General features: G+C 40.8%; 1 protein-coding gene across 3 annotated transcripts in view; it reads right to left on the bottom strand.

The window, feature by feature from the left end:
* Positions 1-360: 360 nt before the first annotated feature.
* Positions 361-16,845, bottom strand: part of SH3RF1 (SH3 domain containing ring finger 1) — a 179,498-nt gene continuing 163,013 nt past the window's right edge. For all 3 annotated transcript variants that reach the window (XM_042983652.1, XM_042983651.1, XM_042983653.1), the window contains exons 11-12: positions 10,922-11,280; positions 361-2,240 (exon numbers count right to left, since the gene is read on the bottom strand). In XM_042983652.1, coding sequence (XP_042839586.1) covers positions 2,072-2,240; positions 10,922-11,280 — 528 coding nt within the window. In that variant the 3' untranslated portion in view covers positions 361-2,071. The remainder of the gene's footprint in view (positions 2,241-10,921; positions 11,281-16,845) is intronic.

The following is a 16,845-nucleotide window of genomic DNA, read 5'->3' as shown; positions in this document are numbered from 1 at the left end:
AACCCATACATTATATTATCTAAGTGATCTATTAACAGATGAAATTTTAACCAACTTCATACCAGGAAACTATTAACAGAGGTACTTCAATCACATAGCTTAAAATATGGAGAAAAGACAGGTAAAAAATTATCTTAAGCTGTAGTAGTCTTTTTACTTTTTAAAATTTTTATAAAATACACTAATTTCCCAAAATAAAGAATATTATGACACATTGGTGTCAACTTACACAGATGAAAGCTGATGTCAGCTTTTTTTCTAACTAAAATTCATTTCACCAAACCTTTATATATTACATGAATATCCAAGTAAAGTATTTTTTTAAAAATTCAACACACAGGAACATAATGTACAGTGTTTTATATATATATATATATATATATATAAAAAGGTTAATTTAGGAATGATTTCATTTTCGACCACACGATATATCTTTTTAAGACCATGAAACCTCTTGCTATCGCAAGAAGACTTTTCAGTTCATGTTTCTATTTCCCAGTTGTAATTCTTAAAAGTAAAAAATGAAAAAGGGTTTTTTATTTGTTTTTCACAAAAAAACTGTAGCAACAATTTCATTCACTACCAGGATGTCTTCCCTCCTTTTGATTTTAGGACTACCCAGACCCATGACCGCTTGGTGCCGGAATGTAACGGGAAGAGGCCAATGACATCAAAGAATAGATATAAAAAGACGGGCTCAGCTGGATCCTGCCGCCATTGTAAGGTGTGGGCACTTTCACTCGTGAAAGGCCTCCCAGAGCTGCAAGAGAACAGTCACAGGAGCAGTCTCCTGGCTCATCCTTTACATCCGTCAGCTGGGAGGACATAAAGGAACATTTTCATTAATGACTTGTCTAATGGCTGATGGATTCCTTAGCCAGGGAGGGAGCGAGTACGCTCAGAGACCTCGGTCAGGAGCAAAAAGAATACTGTTTATTTTACACCTCCTGCATTGGTCACTTCTGAGCGCAAACCAACCTCAACAGGAAATTGCAATGAAATATACACACCATGCACAGTCCCTATTACTGTGGGAATCCAGTAACACATGCAGGATGGTGGGAAAAGAATCACAAGGGATGAATGTAAACTTTTCACAGTGTTTCTTATAGCCTTTGACTTTAGCACGAGTGCACCACTTACCACCACAATCTCACAAACGTTTTATTGTGTCCTGGGCATGCAGATCACTTGGGGTAAAATGGGCGATTACATTTCATAGCCATTCTCAGACAGGAGTACAACTTCAATTTTCCCAATTTCCAACCAATGAATCAGCTGCTTCTGTTATAAAACTAAATACATTTCCGAATACATTTTTGTTTGAGGTTGTGCTTTATTCATATCACTTCACTGGCTTCATTCTAGGGAAATTAAAAACCCATAAAATTATACTGAAGACTAGGTCTTAAGGGTGATTCCTGACCAAACCAGAAAGACAGGGAATCACTAACTTCTCTTCTCTTGTTTCTGTCTGCCTACCCCAGGCCTTTATTGATATTGACTCAGTTATAGGTTTTAGTTTCCTAAAGAAGAAAACCAAATTAGAGAACTGGCATTTCTGTCTTAAAGAAGTAAAAAGTAACACCGGTGAGGGGAGAAAGGGGGATTCATTCTATGTCGAAAAAAAAAAAAAATCTCTTGCTCTCAACAGGAGATAATCCAGCTTCTCCTTAGCTATTATTTCATAAATTAATAATTTCTTAAAATCATAATCCAAAGAATTTATCTATTACAAGAAAAATTCAAGTGTAAAAAAGGAAATAAATTAGTTAAGCCTTGTAAACAATTGTCCATTTTAGCTATATATCTTTTTAAAAAGGTTTCTCTGTATAGCAAATCAGACAGTACAAGGCACACCTTACACATCAGAACCCAGAATGATAAGACCCACACACATGCCTTCTTCACACTGTTGGCTGGCCTAACTGTGTTGAGGGCACTGGGGTCACACACCCATCCTCTGCTCATCTCCTGACCATCTGGAAGTCCAAAATGTGCTCTTTCCATTAAATTGCTTTGTGCTATTTTGTTGTGTGATGTGACTTCAGCCTTCTCAATGTTAGTCTCCTCAGATGTTTTCCACAAAGCTTCCTGGGAAAAGGCCAGTTTTCCCATTACGTTGTAACGTGCCTTTGAACCAGCCATCTTCTCGCTTTTTATGGACAAACACGATATCTCCTTCTTTAAGTTCAAGTTCTGCCTCACTCTGAGGAGGATAGGAAACTACCACCCTGTGCCTAGAAAAGAGAGATATATTTTAGTTAAAGCCACTCAAAGTAGTGAAAAAAAAAAAATGTACACTATTGGTCTACAGAGCATTAAACATAAACAGAATAGAAAATAACAGAAGTTTATAACATCTGTAAAACAACTCAAAATACAACGACTCTCTGCTTCGTAGAGACTTGATTTTAATAGAGTTGACATGTGTGTAACAGTCCATTATCGATGAGACTGGTTTATCTGAGCGACCTGTACAGCAAAAGCTATTCTTGTCCCTTTCCATTGTTTGGATCTTGTCCATACAGAAAATTTTATTCCGTTTCCTAGGAGGAAATGCCCTGTCCTTCCCTCTTCTCCAAGAAGAAAGGAATGAATTCATTTGATTGGTGAGATTAGGAGAAGTGGTTGAGTAGATGGATTCAGTCCTCTCTGAACTCCCTGCCTCTAGGCTGAGTGGCTTCTGCTCTGCTTCTGCTTGTAAGTACGGAATGGTCAAGGGCCAAGGGGGTCAGGCCTGCCTTCTAGAAGTGAGTCTGGAAGTCCATCTCTCTGTGTCCCCTACTTTGGGGTTTGACATGGATGAGGCAGCAATTCTAAGGCAGTTCATCTGCCTTACATACCCAAATTCTCCTTCAGGCAGGCTGTCCTAAGGTCTAGACAAGGAGGGAAGGACAATGACCACAAATTCAATCCAACACCACCAGTAACGAGGCTGATACCCATTTGTCTGACAACTTTGTCTGTTTCTTTATTGGTTCTCAACTCAGATATTAGTGGGAAAAGGGATAATTATCAGTTAAAACCCCAAGAAGCCTTGTTGGTTTAATATTATCTTCCTTCTTCTTTTCTCCTTAGTCTCCTTGTGCAAAATTATGATTAGCTGCCATGAAAGCCAGATGGAGGTTTTGTGCCCCATATTCTTTTATTTTTTTCCAGCGTTACTTCACTCCTTTACTCCTCTCTTGCTTTTTCCAACCAAGGCAGAGGAAGGGGGGGGGGGTGGTATGTGGTAGTCAACCTCCAAGATGACCCCAGTGACCCTTGCCTCCTGGTATTCATACTCTTGTGTAGTCTTCCCCCACAATGCATGGGGATGATCTGTGTGACCAATAAAATACTGTGAAAGTAACTGTGTGATTTCTGAGTCTAGGTCATAAAAGGCCTTGTAGCTTCTACATTAGTTTCTCTTGGATCTCTGAAGAAAATGAGCTGCCGCATTGTGAGAAAACTCAGCATCCCTATAGAGAGGAGAACATGGTGAGTAGCCAAAGTTTCTTTCTAAAAATCCAACTAACTAGCCAACAGTGATGTCAGGAAGCCACCTTGGAAGGGACTCCTCTAGCCCTGGTCAAGCCTTTATAGGACTACAGCTGAGGCTGATATCTGGATTGCAACCTCAGGAAATATCCCAAGCCAGAACCACCCAGAAAAGCCACTCCCAAGTTCCCAGCCCACAGAAGCTGTGGGGAAATAAATGTTTATTGTTGTTTTAGGCCACTCAATTTTGGAGGTAATTTGTTACATAGCAACAGATAACTAAAAAATGTGAACATATATTTTTCTCCATTTGCTGTTATGCAGTATTCAATCATAAAGGTGATTTTAAGTTTCTACTTTCGTTTGGTTCTTAAAGTCAGAAAATAAGTTCAGAGCCTCACAAGACCCACTCTTGACTGTAAGTAAAGAATGGTATGGCTTAAATAATGATAGTCATAACAAATTCTATAGAACTGTCCCTAAACTATGAAACCCATCAGAGACTAGCCCTTTCAGAAGATTGCTAGCTTCATCAATCTCCTCTCATAAAAACTAGAATCCACTCTCATTAAGAAGGACCCCAGCAAGAGCCCCAGACTATTACTCTATAAAAAAAGGCATCTCTGCAAAAGTCAAATGGCTTCCCCAAACAATTCCTGAGCTACTCTGGGCACATGAACCAAATTATCCTCCAAGATCTGAAACAAAGTATAACATAGAGGCTAATTCATTATTTTTCTTCCTTCCTTCCTTCCTTCCTTCCTTCCTTCCTTCCTTCCTTCCTTCCTTCCTTTCTTGTTTGTTTTTGAGAGAGAGAGAGATGGCCCAAGTGAATGAGTGAGGGGCAGAGAGAGAAAGGAGAGAAAGAGAAGGAAAGAAAGAGAGGGAGAGAGAGAGAGGAGAGAGAGAGAAGCAGCGCTCACCCGAAGCGGGACTTGAACTCATGAACCATGAGATCATGACCTGAGCCAATGTCAGATGCTTAACTGACTGGGCCACTTTGGTGACTTATTATTTCTAAGAAACGTTCATTTAATTCAAACATGAGTTAACATGTTCAACCCACTGAACCCACCAGGTTCGGGGTTCAATCAAGCATGAACTGAGGGAGGAAGCACAGCCCTGCCCACACAGGTGCTGTGCACTAAGCTTGGGTCTAGGGGCTGACATAGACTTAAAGGTCATTTAGAGCAGTTTAACTTTGGGCTAATTATCTCTGCTCTCTCAGCCTCAGTTTCCTCATCTGTAGGAAAAGGTTGTAGTAACTTAAACAGGTATTACCATGTAATGGAGTAAGATTATGAATGTGATGCTCTTAAGTGGTTTCTGTTACATAGTTTACACCCAAAATGCAAGCTCCCATTGCGATCACGTGGCTCAGGCAATAGCAGGAGGGGGTCTGTGCTTCAAGGAGGTGAAGAATGGACCAGGAAGTCACTGGTCACCTGTATCCAGGAAACAGACTCAGGCCACAGTCTAAAGAACTGCCTGATAATGAGACATGACACTTCAGAATGATAAAGTTAGGTTTTAGAATCTCTTATCTGATATCTTTAAAAGCAGGACAAATAATTTCATTATAGACTTATCTGAAGAAGGGTTTCAGATGAAAAGATTTCTCAAGTCTGATGCAAACATGTTAAAAATCCATGTGGAAAGCAATGTAATAAGTTGCCGTTTGGGGGAAGTTAAAATTTGAGCAAAGCTTTGTAATTCTGGAAAAAGGCATACAGGTGACTCAAATCATATTCAGAGTAGATCTCTCATGAAATGTATTCCCCATCGGTTCTCTGGGAGATGCCTTAAAGGTGAAATGGAACAAAAATAGTTCTTGAAAAACTTGAAGTGAATTAGATTAATATTTGCATTTTATAAAATGCACTAAACCAATTTCGTCAAAAAATTTTTTGAACTACAACTGCTGCTGGGCTAAGAACATAATCTTCCTGCCAAGTTCCCAGTGGGAGCAAATTTTCATTGCGAAGTTATAAACCTCTGGGGGGCGGAATGAGAAACCCTGTGCATAATGGAAAGTGTGACACAGCCCTGATGTGTGAAGGCTACCAGGTGCCGCGGTAACAGACTCTACTTAGAAATCTTCCAGCTCGGATCCTGGCCTCGAGCCTTGTAGTTTGCACACAGATTTCTAACATAGACTCCTAAGGCCAGATTCTGGGCACAAATGGCCAACTATGTCAGGCATGGAAAGTAGAATGTTTACAGACCAACAGACACATATAAGGCACAGCTGCAGAAGCCCTTCACATCTGTTCCTCCACCCTCCACCTCGCTTGGATTATGCTTATCTGAGTAGGGCTTTTGGGAAATTCTGAACCTCAGGAATCAAAGACCCCTCTCCCGTGACATCCATGGGACCTGCTAATAATCCCACTTTCAAAATCTGCACCCCATCTACTCCTCTTCATCGTCACTGCCGCCATCCTGGTGGACAAACTCATGATGTTCACCTGGTCAAATAATCTACCTGCCCTCCCTGCCTGTATTTCTTCCTGCCTCCATTCCATTCTACGCAGATCCAACAGACCCATTTTCTTAACTGGCAACTCTGCTTGTAGTTATCTATCCCTCAAAAATCATAACTGGCTTCCAACGCCTGTGAGGAAGGTTAATCCTCAGCCTGGCATATAAAGCCCTCAATGATTTGACCTTCATCTCTCTACCTATTGCTGCTATTATCTCCACGAATGTGCCAAATATGCCTCTACACCTGAATGTGCCCTCCAGATATGGCTTCTACCTCTCCGTTCCTTGGTTCCTGTGGTTTCTTCCACTGGGAACTCCCCGTGATGACGCCTCTGCCCATCCACACCTGATCAGCCTCCCACAGCCTGGCTCTAGTTTGCCCCTGCAAAATCTTGTCTAGCCCGTGGCTGGAAGTAATTTCATGCTTGCTCAGGTCCCAGAGGCCTCATGTACATTTCTTACGGCACTTAGCACAGTTTACACTGCACTGTTACCATCTGCATCCCTGTCTCATTCATCTTCCCAGACCATACGCTGCTTGAGGGGGAGAAGATGGTAAATTCACTTTACGTGCCTCATACCACATAGCATAATTCGTGATAATTCTTTTTTTTTCCATGGTAATTCTGAGTAAGTGTGCTGAATGACAAAAGAAAAGGCACAATGTATAGAAAACTATTTTTAAAAAGATGCAAAGCTCCTTAAAAGGAAATGTAATTTGACAAATGCTACAACACGGATGGGCCTTGAGAACATCATGCTAAGTGAAATAAGCCACACACAATAGGACAAATATCATACAATTCCAAGTACGAGGCACCCAGAAGAGTCAAACCCACCGAGACAGAAAAGTAGAGTGGCGGTTGTCATGTGTTGCCAGTAGAGGGAATGGGGACTTACTGTTTAACAGGCACTGAGTTTCAGTTTGGAATAACGCAAAACTTTTGCAAATGCACAGTGGTGATGGTTATTCAACAATGTGAATGTACTTAATGTCACTGAATTTTACCTTAAAAAATGGTAAACTTTATGTATATTTTACCACAATTTAAAAATAAATGAATAGGGGCGCCTGGGTGGCTCAGTCAGTTGAGCGTCGGACTTCGGCTCAGGTCATGATCTCACGGTCTGTGAGTTCGAGCCCCACATCAGGCTCTGTGCTGACAGCTCAGAGCCTGGAGCCTGCTTCAGATTCTGTGTCTCCCTCTCTCTCTGCCCCTCCCCCGCTCATGCTCTCTCTTTCTCTCTGTCAAAAATAAATAAACATTAAAAAAAATAAATGAATAAATGAGTGAATAAAAAATAATGGAAAGAGTAGGGGAAAATAAAAAGAAAAATGAAAAACCATGGAAAGCTGAGCGGTCACTTGGCTGTTGTAAAAGTATCCCTTTGAACAGAGACCCGGGGGACAGTGTGAGGTGTATAGCAGGGCTCACAGACTTGGCCACGAATGGGTCTCTGCCTGTTGGCAGCTTTGTGACTCTCACTGTCTGTGACAGTCACCAGAATTGAAGAAACAGGCTTGCTATACAAAGAAGCCCCGTCCACATCCCACTGCCCATCTTCCAACCTCAGGCTATGGTGTTCCAGCTTCCACCTAAATGAGCACTTGCAATCTTTCATTTGTATAGATTTTCTATTTCCTTTATTTTTCTGGCCTCTCATGCATTCTCTGCAATTCATACATTTTTTGTTTGTTTGTTTCTAATCTCTCTTGGTATCAGCCCAAATTGGACCCCCTGTGGCTCTGGGAGGCACTCTATCCATCACCCTAGTCTGGGTAAGTAACCTTCACTGCTTTCTGCCAGTTGCTACAGCAATCTAATATCCAATTAAGTATTTCACTGGCAAAACCATACTAGCTCACTTTGTAGCTTTGCTTGAAGTCCAAGTAAATTATGTCCATTGCTTCACCCGGTGGGTTCATTGTCACTGACTCAAATTAATCATGCTGGTGAAACCCGACTGACTTTCTGTAAATCTATCTCTATCCAATTTGTGTGTTTCCAAGTGTTCTAGCTTAATCCCTGATCAAAGATCACAGGTTCTTTTCCAATTTAAGAGATGGGCTTATAGGTATGTGGTTATCAGTTTAATTCCTAAACTTCAAAATACACAGAGATGATGTGCCGTGTCTCTTTAAGCCCTTATCTGTCTATGCTGTTTTAGTAGAAAAAAAAAGAAAAGCCTGTCACATATACTTTCTTTTACTGCCATTCCTTCTGAAATATTCCTACTTCCTCTTTGCAATTTCCTAATTATTTTTTCTCCATTATCTAAAATAGAGTCAAAAATATCTGTTCTGTTATTTCTGCTGTCATCAATTATACATGTTCTGCCTCCAGGATGTAGTATTTCTTGCTTGTTTTCCTCAGCCTCTAACAAACACAAAAGAATCCTTTTGTTCCTCAGAGAATTGTCTCAGCTGACACCACAGCCGTCAACACACCTCAAGGTTCATCCCTTCTTACTGTGAGATTGCTTAAGTCCTTATATCACGTGAATGCTTCTTCCCATTGAAGGGCTGCCCTAGTCACATTCTTTTACTTTAGATTTATGGGACAGAGCCATGGTTTGAGGGGAAATTTTATGCTTGTTCTCATTATACTCTGCTCTCATACGGCACCAATACAATGCAATGAGAACTACTTCTATGAAATTCTATCAGGAAAAATTCTACCAGAAGAACCCCAGGCTTCTGCACTTTGCCAGAGCAGGAGTTGTTGCTATTTAGGTTGTGAATCAAGGAATCTAAGATCCTGAAATACTTTCTGAATCATAGAGATGTTAAAGTTAATCTTCCCTCCATTTTTAGTACTAAGTACTTTTAATTGTGTTAAAAATTTTGAAATATCAAAACAGGTAATCCCTAAACGGCATACTTGGTAGTTTCCTACTAACCAAAAACTTTCATTCCCAGTGGATAATAGGATGTTTTCCTATACTGTTTCCACACCTTTTTCCTACTGTTTTTATAGCCAGTCGGACCTAAGAACACAAGTTAAATAAATACCATCACCATCAGTGTATGAAGGCAACAGGGCGGTGAAAAGTTGGGTCAGGCTGGCTATTATATTTAATATTCTGTTGAACATATGGATTATAAAAATATAAACTTGAGCAGAAATCTTCTCCAAAGACCCCTTTTCTACTTGTAAAAATGGAAATGGTTATATGAAAAACCTGCCAGAGAATTCCAGAGTGCCCATGCCCATCTGTTCCATCATTAAATTCTCCATGTTCCCTATGTGATGTGCATCCCCGGCTCCCTGGACCACCATCACCTGTCTGCATTAGCGATTTCTCCCTTTCAGATGCACTGAACAGCAGGAGCCTGCTGATAGAAATGAGCTCCTCTAAGAGGAAAGGGCAGGAATGCAGAAGCCACAGAGATTGAGGACATCTGGCAACTGAAAAGGAATGCATAATGGGGGAGGGAGGCAGCAGTGCCAGAGCCAGTGCCTAGGGAGAGGCTGGGCAAAATGAACGATCGCTCAGAACAGTCACACAAACACCACAAATGACAGGGAAAAGAGGAGAGAGACTCAGGGTATGAAGGAAAAACTGCAGATCGATGCCTGGAGGTGGGGACGAAAGAAGGAGCTTTTGTGACCAAAAGAAAGTAAACAAGTCCCTGGACTAACTCCAGGGACAGAAGCCCTATCCCTGGAAAGCGGAGTATTACTGCAGGAAAAAAGGCTGACTCTCAGAATAAAGGATTAAGTGAATGCAGGGCAAAATTTCAAAGCTTTACTAAGAGCACAACAGATGAGGGGGAAAGATAGAATGATTTTATTTGTGGGGGAGGAACACTTTTCAGAGTACTGTCTCATTTCAAAACTGGTTTTATAAGGATTAGACCTATGTAAAGCTATTTCACCTCACTATGAAAATATATCATAAATTGTGTACTTTGTACTTAGTGCACGTAGGCTGTTTAAAGTTTCTTCTTGTCCAGTTTATTTTTTGATAATTCAAATTATACGAATGAAGGCCTCAAATTTTGTGGGTACAGATGTCCATCTGAAATACAGATCTGTAAATTTAAGTTATTGGAATGTGTAACAGTTTATAGTAAGACTTCAAATCAGTAACTGAAAATGAGACCTACACTGCAACACCTCCACAAATCAGAAATGTGATTTATAAAATGCAGGTACAGAAGGAATAAAGCTTATAGAAACAATAAAACAGATGGCACTTTTAAAAACAAATGTTTATATATATATATATGGATTATGTGAAAACAGTCTACTATTTTAGTGTGCTTCATGATGTTTTCCTGGCCAACCACTGGTGCTTCATTTTTAATTCATATGATTCTAGCAGATAGTTGTCTTGCTAAATATATAGTTTCTCCTAACATATTCCTAGAACCCCACTGGTTGTATCAAACAAAACTACTCCCATGTGTAATCATGATTCAAGGCCAGGATCAGTAACACAGGGCCCCTCATTCCGAGTGGAACCCAACCAACTCAGTGTCAGGAGGGGGAGTCAGGTCTCTCAGAACTTAGGCATACTCTCCTAGCTCAGGAAGAATAAAAAGAGAATTCTCTTGGTTGGCAGAATTCTCCAGCTGCTTTACAACCAGCAGGTACTTATGTAAATGTTTAATAAAAAAGGCAAAGGATGAAAGGAGGGAGCAAAAGCTGGCGATGGAAGAGAAGCAAGAAGGAAGTAGATGCGAACCAAGTTCCAGGGATTAACACGTTTCATCTGGTTACAATTCTGGAGGGGATGTCTGGAGAAAATAAACAAAAAGAGGGCTGGAGGCCTAACCCATGTAAGGAGCACAGCAAATGGTACAAGAAGGCCAGTGCTTGCCTGTTACTACAAATTCAGTTAAAACGAATTTGGAGGATGTGGAAAAGTATCCTCATGTTGGAATAAATATTCCAGCACAAAGCTTGTTTGCATTTCTTCGTTTCTCTGGGAACGACAGTGAACTCACCTCTCACAAACCACAGGCCTAGACTCATTCATGACAGGGCCCAGGGATGAACATGGCTGACGAGGAGGTGGAGCGATGGGTACAGCGGAGTCCAGGGAGCTAGTCTTCCGATGAAGAGCGTCCTGGGCCACAGCAGCAGCCACGGCCACAGCGGGGACCGGGCAGTCCCCATCGGCAGGGCAGGAGCCGGCCCTGCCGTGGGCGCCCCCTAGCGGCAGCTCAGGCCCCACTGCTCCCTGCAGAGGCAACTCCCCGCCACCCAGCTCCACTTCCAGGGTGGGTGAGGCTGGTGGAGATGCTCGGGGCTTACGTTTAGTGGACGCGCCAGAAAGCAACTTCAACAAACCCTTTTTCTCTTTCTAGGAAAAAAAAAAGTACATTAATTAGAGATGGATGGTACTGTTGTTATTGTAATCGATAGGGTGCTAGTTTTCTATTTTTGGTTTGATTTTTTTTTTTTTTAAGATTTGTATTTTTAAGTAATTTCTACACCCAACGTGGGGCTCTACCTCACAACCCTGAGATGGGGAGACTCATGCTCTACCGACTGAGCCAGCCAGGTGCCACTGGTTTGATCTTTTAAGATTCATTTCTATGGATATTTGGTTATTTATGATCTAGCTCCCAATTCCTTCCTGTATGATGTTAACCTGACATTTGGTTGTCTTTCCTCTCCCTTTCTGCCTGCATGTTTGTGCTTGTATGACACTCCACTGTTCATCTTCTACTGAGGCAGAAGAAGTAGGTAAAAAAGTAAAGCAAAAAAACTCATCAAGTCACATCTCTGGCTTGGTGAAGACAGAAGTAGACATTTTAGGACAAAACGGAAATTTCTGATTATGGATTTAATTTCTTGAGATTATGCCTATACTACCTCTAATTCTTATGTGCTGAACTAAACATTACTCTCCATCCATAGAGCATTTTACTCTCCATCCATAGACTTGATCCTTATCATTTATGGAGAGTAATGTCTTGATCAGGGTTAAGGACTAAAACAGTTCTCAGATGTCACCACCTTAAGGAAATTTAATAAGCCAATAATGACAGAAGTGAAACCATTTCTATTGTGCAAGAATATCTTGGATTAGAAAGCCAAAACAACTCCACAAAATTTTAAATAAAGCTGCAATATAATCAAAAACATTTTTATGTCTCTTTGCAAGCAAAAGTAGGAAAAAAATTTTTCCCCAGCATCTTTCTCCACAAAAACCATCTCTAGAATCTCTTGTCTCTTTTGACACTCTTGTTCCTTGGACTGCTAGGAAAACCAGACCTAGAGCTAGGTTTTCTTCATTTCCAAACCCTGTGTCAATGTTCTTTCTGACAACCAAGCATAGACAACAATCATTTCACGTTGTTTTACTAAGATGTCAGTGACATTACCAAGTCATCTGAATGGAAACATTTCAGAGGGAAATAATTCTTTAGAAAACTAGAGGCAATCTGGAATCACTAAGGTCCACTAATAGAGAAATAGAATTATGAGGGGCCCACATGGAGATAGAACCCTGAGGAATTTTTCTTGAGAATATGAGTTAGTTCATACTCAATAAAAATCCCTTGGGGAAAAGGGTCTGAATCCATAAAAACACAGATCCATTAGAGACAGAACGGCAGGAAAAAGGAAGAGACAAAAGTAATGATTTAGCCAGATGACGATAAAGCATTCCAGGGAAAAAGAATCCCAGGAAACTGCAGGCCCCATTTAGAGAATACTATTCACAGTATGAACCAACCCATGGGTTGGAAGCGGGGGACAGAGAAAGATGGTGGGAGCACTGAAGTCATCTCTGTACAGCTCAACGCAGGCTGCAGATGAGCAGAGCCAGACACTGGATCCACACCCCCCTTCTCCCCATCCCAGCCTGAGGAAGGTTCTTTGGCATTTTTCTTCAAGGCCTGGCCTTAACTCACCTTGCAGGTTTTTGCTTCATTTATTTAGCTTCTCATTTTCCAAGGGGCTACTAATACATTCCAATAAACGACCCTATAAACTCGGACTACCTGCTTGATGCCTGCACCCCATCCACCCAGTGCCTAATGCAAAGATGCATCTATTGAGCCAAGAGGCCAAGACTGAAAGAGACTGAGATGGGGGAGGAAGGGAGATGATTTAGTGAGTCCCAGGGCTAAAAGAATAAGAGAGGACATTTTGTAATTCTCAAATCATACAATGTGCGGTGAAGTGGGCTGAACAAACACCTGCCAAAGCCACAGCTACACTTTTTTAAGGGAGCCTGAGGTCTGGAGGGCCAAAAAATGAGCTGAGAAAAAATAACGTCTACACTTCTATGGGGGCAGTCAGCCACAACTTCCAGCTATTCCTGCCATGATGGAAGAAAGCACGCTCTAATCCCTGGACCCCCACAGATCCACTGAGAACATCAAGTCCAGCGGTAAATTACAATCTCAGCAAGCCACAGCTACAGATGTTTCTTAAAAGCTCAGTTCTGGGCACTCAGAAAAATTCAGTTAACTGAATGGCGCTCAGGGAACAGCCTCTAAAGTGATTAAGAAGAAAGATGACTTGGTTCATCTAAAATGATTAAACACATTAAATACAGCTTGCTTTAATGACTTCTAAGAGATATGTTATCATCATCAGCTGATGCCGACTACCCACTGAGCAGAAGGCAGAGGATTAGGTGTTGTGACAGGGTGTGGGGGTACGGGGTGGGGGTACTTACAAGGAAAAGATGCTGCCCTAGTTCCACCCAAGTGTGCTTTTAATACCATATTTTCATGTTTTCTATGTTAGCAGAACAGTGTGCCGCTGGAGAGAGATAATTCTGCAAACACCGACACTTATCATCTAAGGGTGCCTTTGTTTTATTCAGAATCCAACAGCAGAAATGAAAATTATAGATGAATTAATAAGGACTACACTTCAGCAATTTTTCAAATGTAGTGTTAACATGCATGAAAAAGGGACATATCTTTGAACATGAACCTTAATAATTCTTCTCCTGTGGGTTTTTCAAGAAATTATTCCTAGATGGAATAATGTTTTTATACCTATAATCTTCTCTTCAGAAGATCAACTATTTGGTTCAGAAAATAATTGCCAGATGATGAGAAAGAGTAATTTCTACACGTAAAAATAATTTCTGAACATCACTAAATAGCTTTCCATTAGTCATATCATGGAGGATGAATACAAAATGGGAAACCTCGAGTTCTCCTTCTCAAGCAAAAATAAATTTGATTTGACCAACTCACGAAGCTGAAAACATTCTACCCACTGAATCTTCTTTATTCCTCTCCTTGCCTTCAGATGTACAAAGAAAGAAGCAAAAGATAAATACTCTTCCGGGACACTGTCATCAAATATCTACAGTCATATTCCCAACAATCAGTCACTATTCTTAGATAAGGCATCTCCAAAGCTTAATTCATATGATTGTCTAATAATAATCACTCACTCTTTCAACAAATATTAACTGAATGTCAAATATGAACCAACAACGTGTGAGGCTCTGGGAATACAAGAGTGAATAAGACAATAAGGGTTTCACATTCTCTAGCAGAGACATAAACATGGCTATAAAACAACAGGTGCTCTGCAGAAAAATAAAGCAGGGTAAGAGGAGAGTGAATGACCAGGGGTGCTGAGATGGGGAGCTCTGGAAGGGCTTTTAAATTTTTTTAATTTTTATTTTCAAATTATTATTATTTTTTAAGTAGGTACCACACCCAACATGGGGCTTGAACTCAAAACCCTGAGATCAAGTCACTTGCAGTACCGACTGAGCCAGCCAGGCACCCAGGAAAGGCTTCTTTAAAGAAGTGAATGGTGGGGCGCCTGGGGTGGCTCAGTCGGTTAAGTGTCCGACTCCAGCTCAGGTCATGATCTCGCAGTTTGTGAGTTCAAGCCCCGCATCGGGCTCTGTGCTGGAAGCTCGGAGTCTGGAGCCTGCTTCAGATTCTGTGTCTCCCTCTCTCTCTGCCCCTCCCCCACTCACACTCTGTCTCTCTCTCTCTCTGTCTCTCAAAAATAAATAAACATTAAAAAAATAATAAAGAAGTGAATGGAGACAGGGAAAGGCCATGTGAAATCTGATGATCAAACACCACTGGGTTCAAGAATCTTGTTACATGCTTTTATAAAGATTTCCACATTTATTCCTCACACTCACCTGATGCGACAGGAATCAGTAGTATTCCCATTGCCATTATTCTCTACGCTTGCCTACAATCATACTGCTAGTAAGGGGTGGAAGTGGGATAACCCGGCCTTTGCTCTTTTCTTCTGAGAGTTCGGCACAGGCAACAACTCTAGAAGCACATCTACTCCATGGAGTGATAAGAGCAGATATGTTTGCTTACAGGTTGCACAACCTAAGAGTCACTCTGAAACTGTGTGCACATCTGCACTGTCCACAGCTGGTCTGGATCCCAGCTGCTGGCACGGGCAGGAATGTGACTCCAATCACTTAACATGGACAATAACTTCTCTGTGAGAAAATGAAATGGCAAAGCTCACAGACCAACTTGGTTTGGACAGTGAAATAAGAACTGGGAGGAAGGAAAATCATGCGAGCAAAGAAAGTGATCAGTAGGGACTTTAGGACAGTGTTCAGAACAGAAGAAAACAGGTATTTATTTATTTATTTATTTATTATTTTTTTAAGATTTTATTTTTAAGTAATCTCTACACCCAACATGGGGCTCCAACTTATAATCCTGAGATCAAGAGTCACATGCTCTTCTGACTGAACCAGCCAGATGCCCCAAAAATGGGCATTGAAAAACTAGATGGGGATGCCTAGGTGGCTCAATTGGTTAAGTGTCCAACTCTTGATTTCACCTCAGGTCATGATCTCTCTTCCTGAGATCGAGCCTGCCTCAGGCTCTGCACTGGCAGCGCAGATCCTGCTTAGGATTCTCCCTCTCCCCTTCTCTCGCTCGCAAAATAAAAAAAACTTAATAAAAATTAAAATAAAAACTGGATGGACCCTCTGCTTAAAAAAACCAAGAATAAGAGCAAAGGTCCTCAAACAGCGAATTGTTTGAAGACCTGTGCTTGGCTCCTTAAGGAAAGGAGTCAGTAGGACTTTGGGGGTGGGATGTTTGTGGTACTAAATGTTGACCTTTTTGTGGCCCGCATGTAGAAATGTCACCTCTTAGGAACAAATCCAGAATATGGGAAAGGGCATGAGAACCAATACCTACTTCTGCTAATTGGTAAAGGAAATAAATGAATATGTCAGAGAAAACTTATACTATGAAGGTAGGGGAAGGAAATAGAAGCATGTGGGGGTATAAAGTGGTGCTTCAGAGATGGTTTCTTCTCTTTTACTATGTGATGGTTAAAATTGTAAAATTAATTAAACCATTAGAGATTTAATTAGAGGCCATTAGGACTGAGGTGATTCTAAAGCCCTAGCAGCTCCCTTAGCAAACCAAACCCTAAGCCTGTAAATACCTCAAAACCTATAAGGACATCAAAACCTATAAGGACAACCAATCACAAACAGCCAACTGGGCTTTCCCCAAATAAGGCAACCACTTAAATTACAGCCAGTCAAATAACTTCCTTGCTCTGCTTTGTGTGTCCTTTACATAATTTTTGCCCCTGGTTCCTTGATAGAGTGGGTGCTGCCTGATTTGAATGTTTTTACTCAAACTCTTAGAATTTTTAGTATGTGTCGGTATATTTTCTAACAAAACTTAGAGAATATAAGAACAACCAATAATTGGTGCTGGAAAAAAAGATTTTATTTTCTGGATAAAAGCTTAATATACCAAAATAATATTTACTGTATTTTGGTATATGAGGGGGAAAAAAGCGTATATACACCATAGTATTAATGGCTACCTTTGAAATCTTAGATCATACTTAGGTCTTCTATTTGGATATTTAGACTTTCTCTCACTTTCAAATAAATATGTATTTTTTTTTAACAATTTTATAATAAGAA

The sequence above is a fragment of the Panthera tigris genome, chromosome B1, assembly GCF_018350195.1.
Source record: "Panthera tigris isolate Pti1 chromosome B1, P.tigris_Pti1_mat1.1, whole genome shotgun sequence".
In the NCBI taxonomy this organism is placed as follows: domain Eukaryota; kingdom Metazoa; phylum Chordata; class Mammalia; order Carnivora; family Felidae; genus Panthera; species Panthera tigris.
This window is presented reverse-complemented; position numbering and strand designations above follow the sequence as displayed.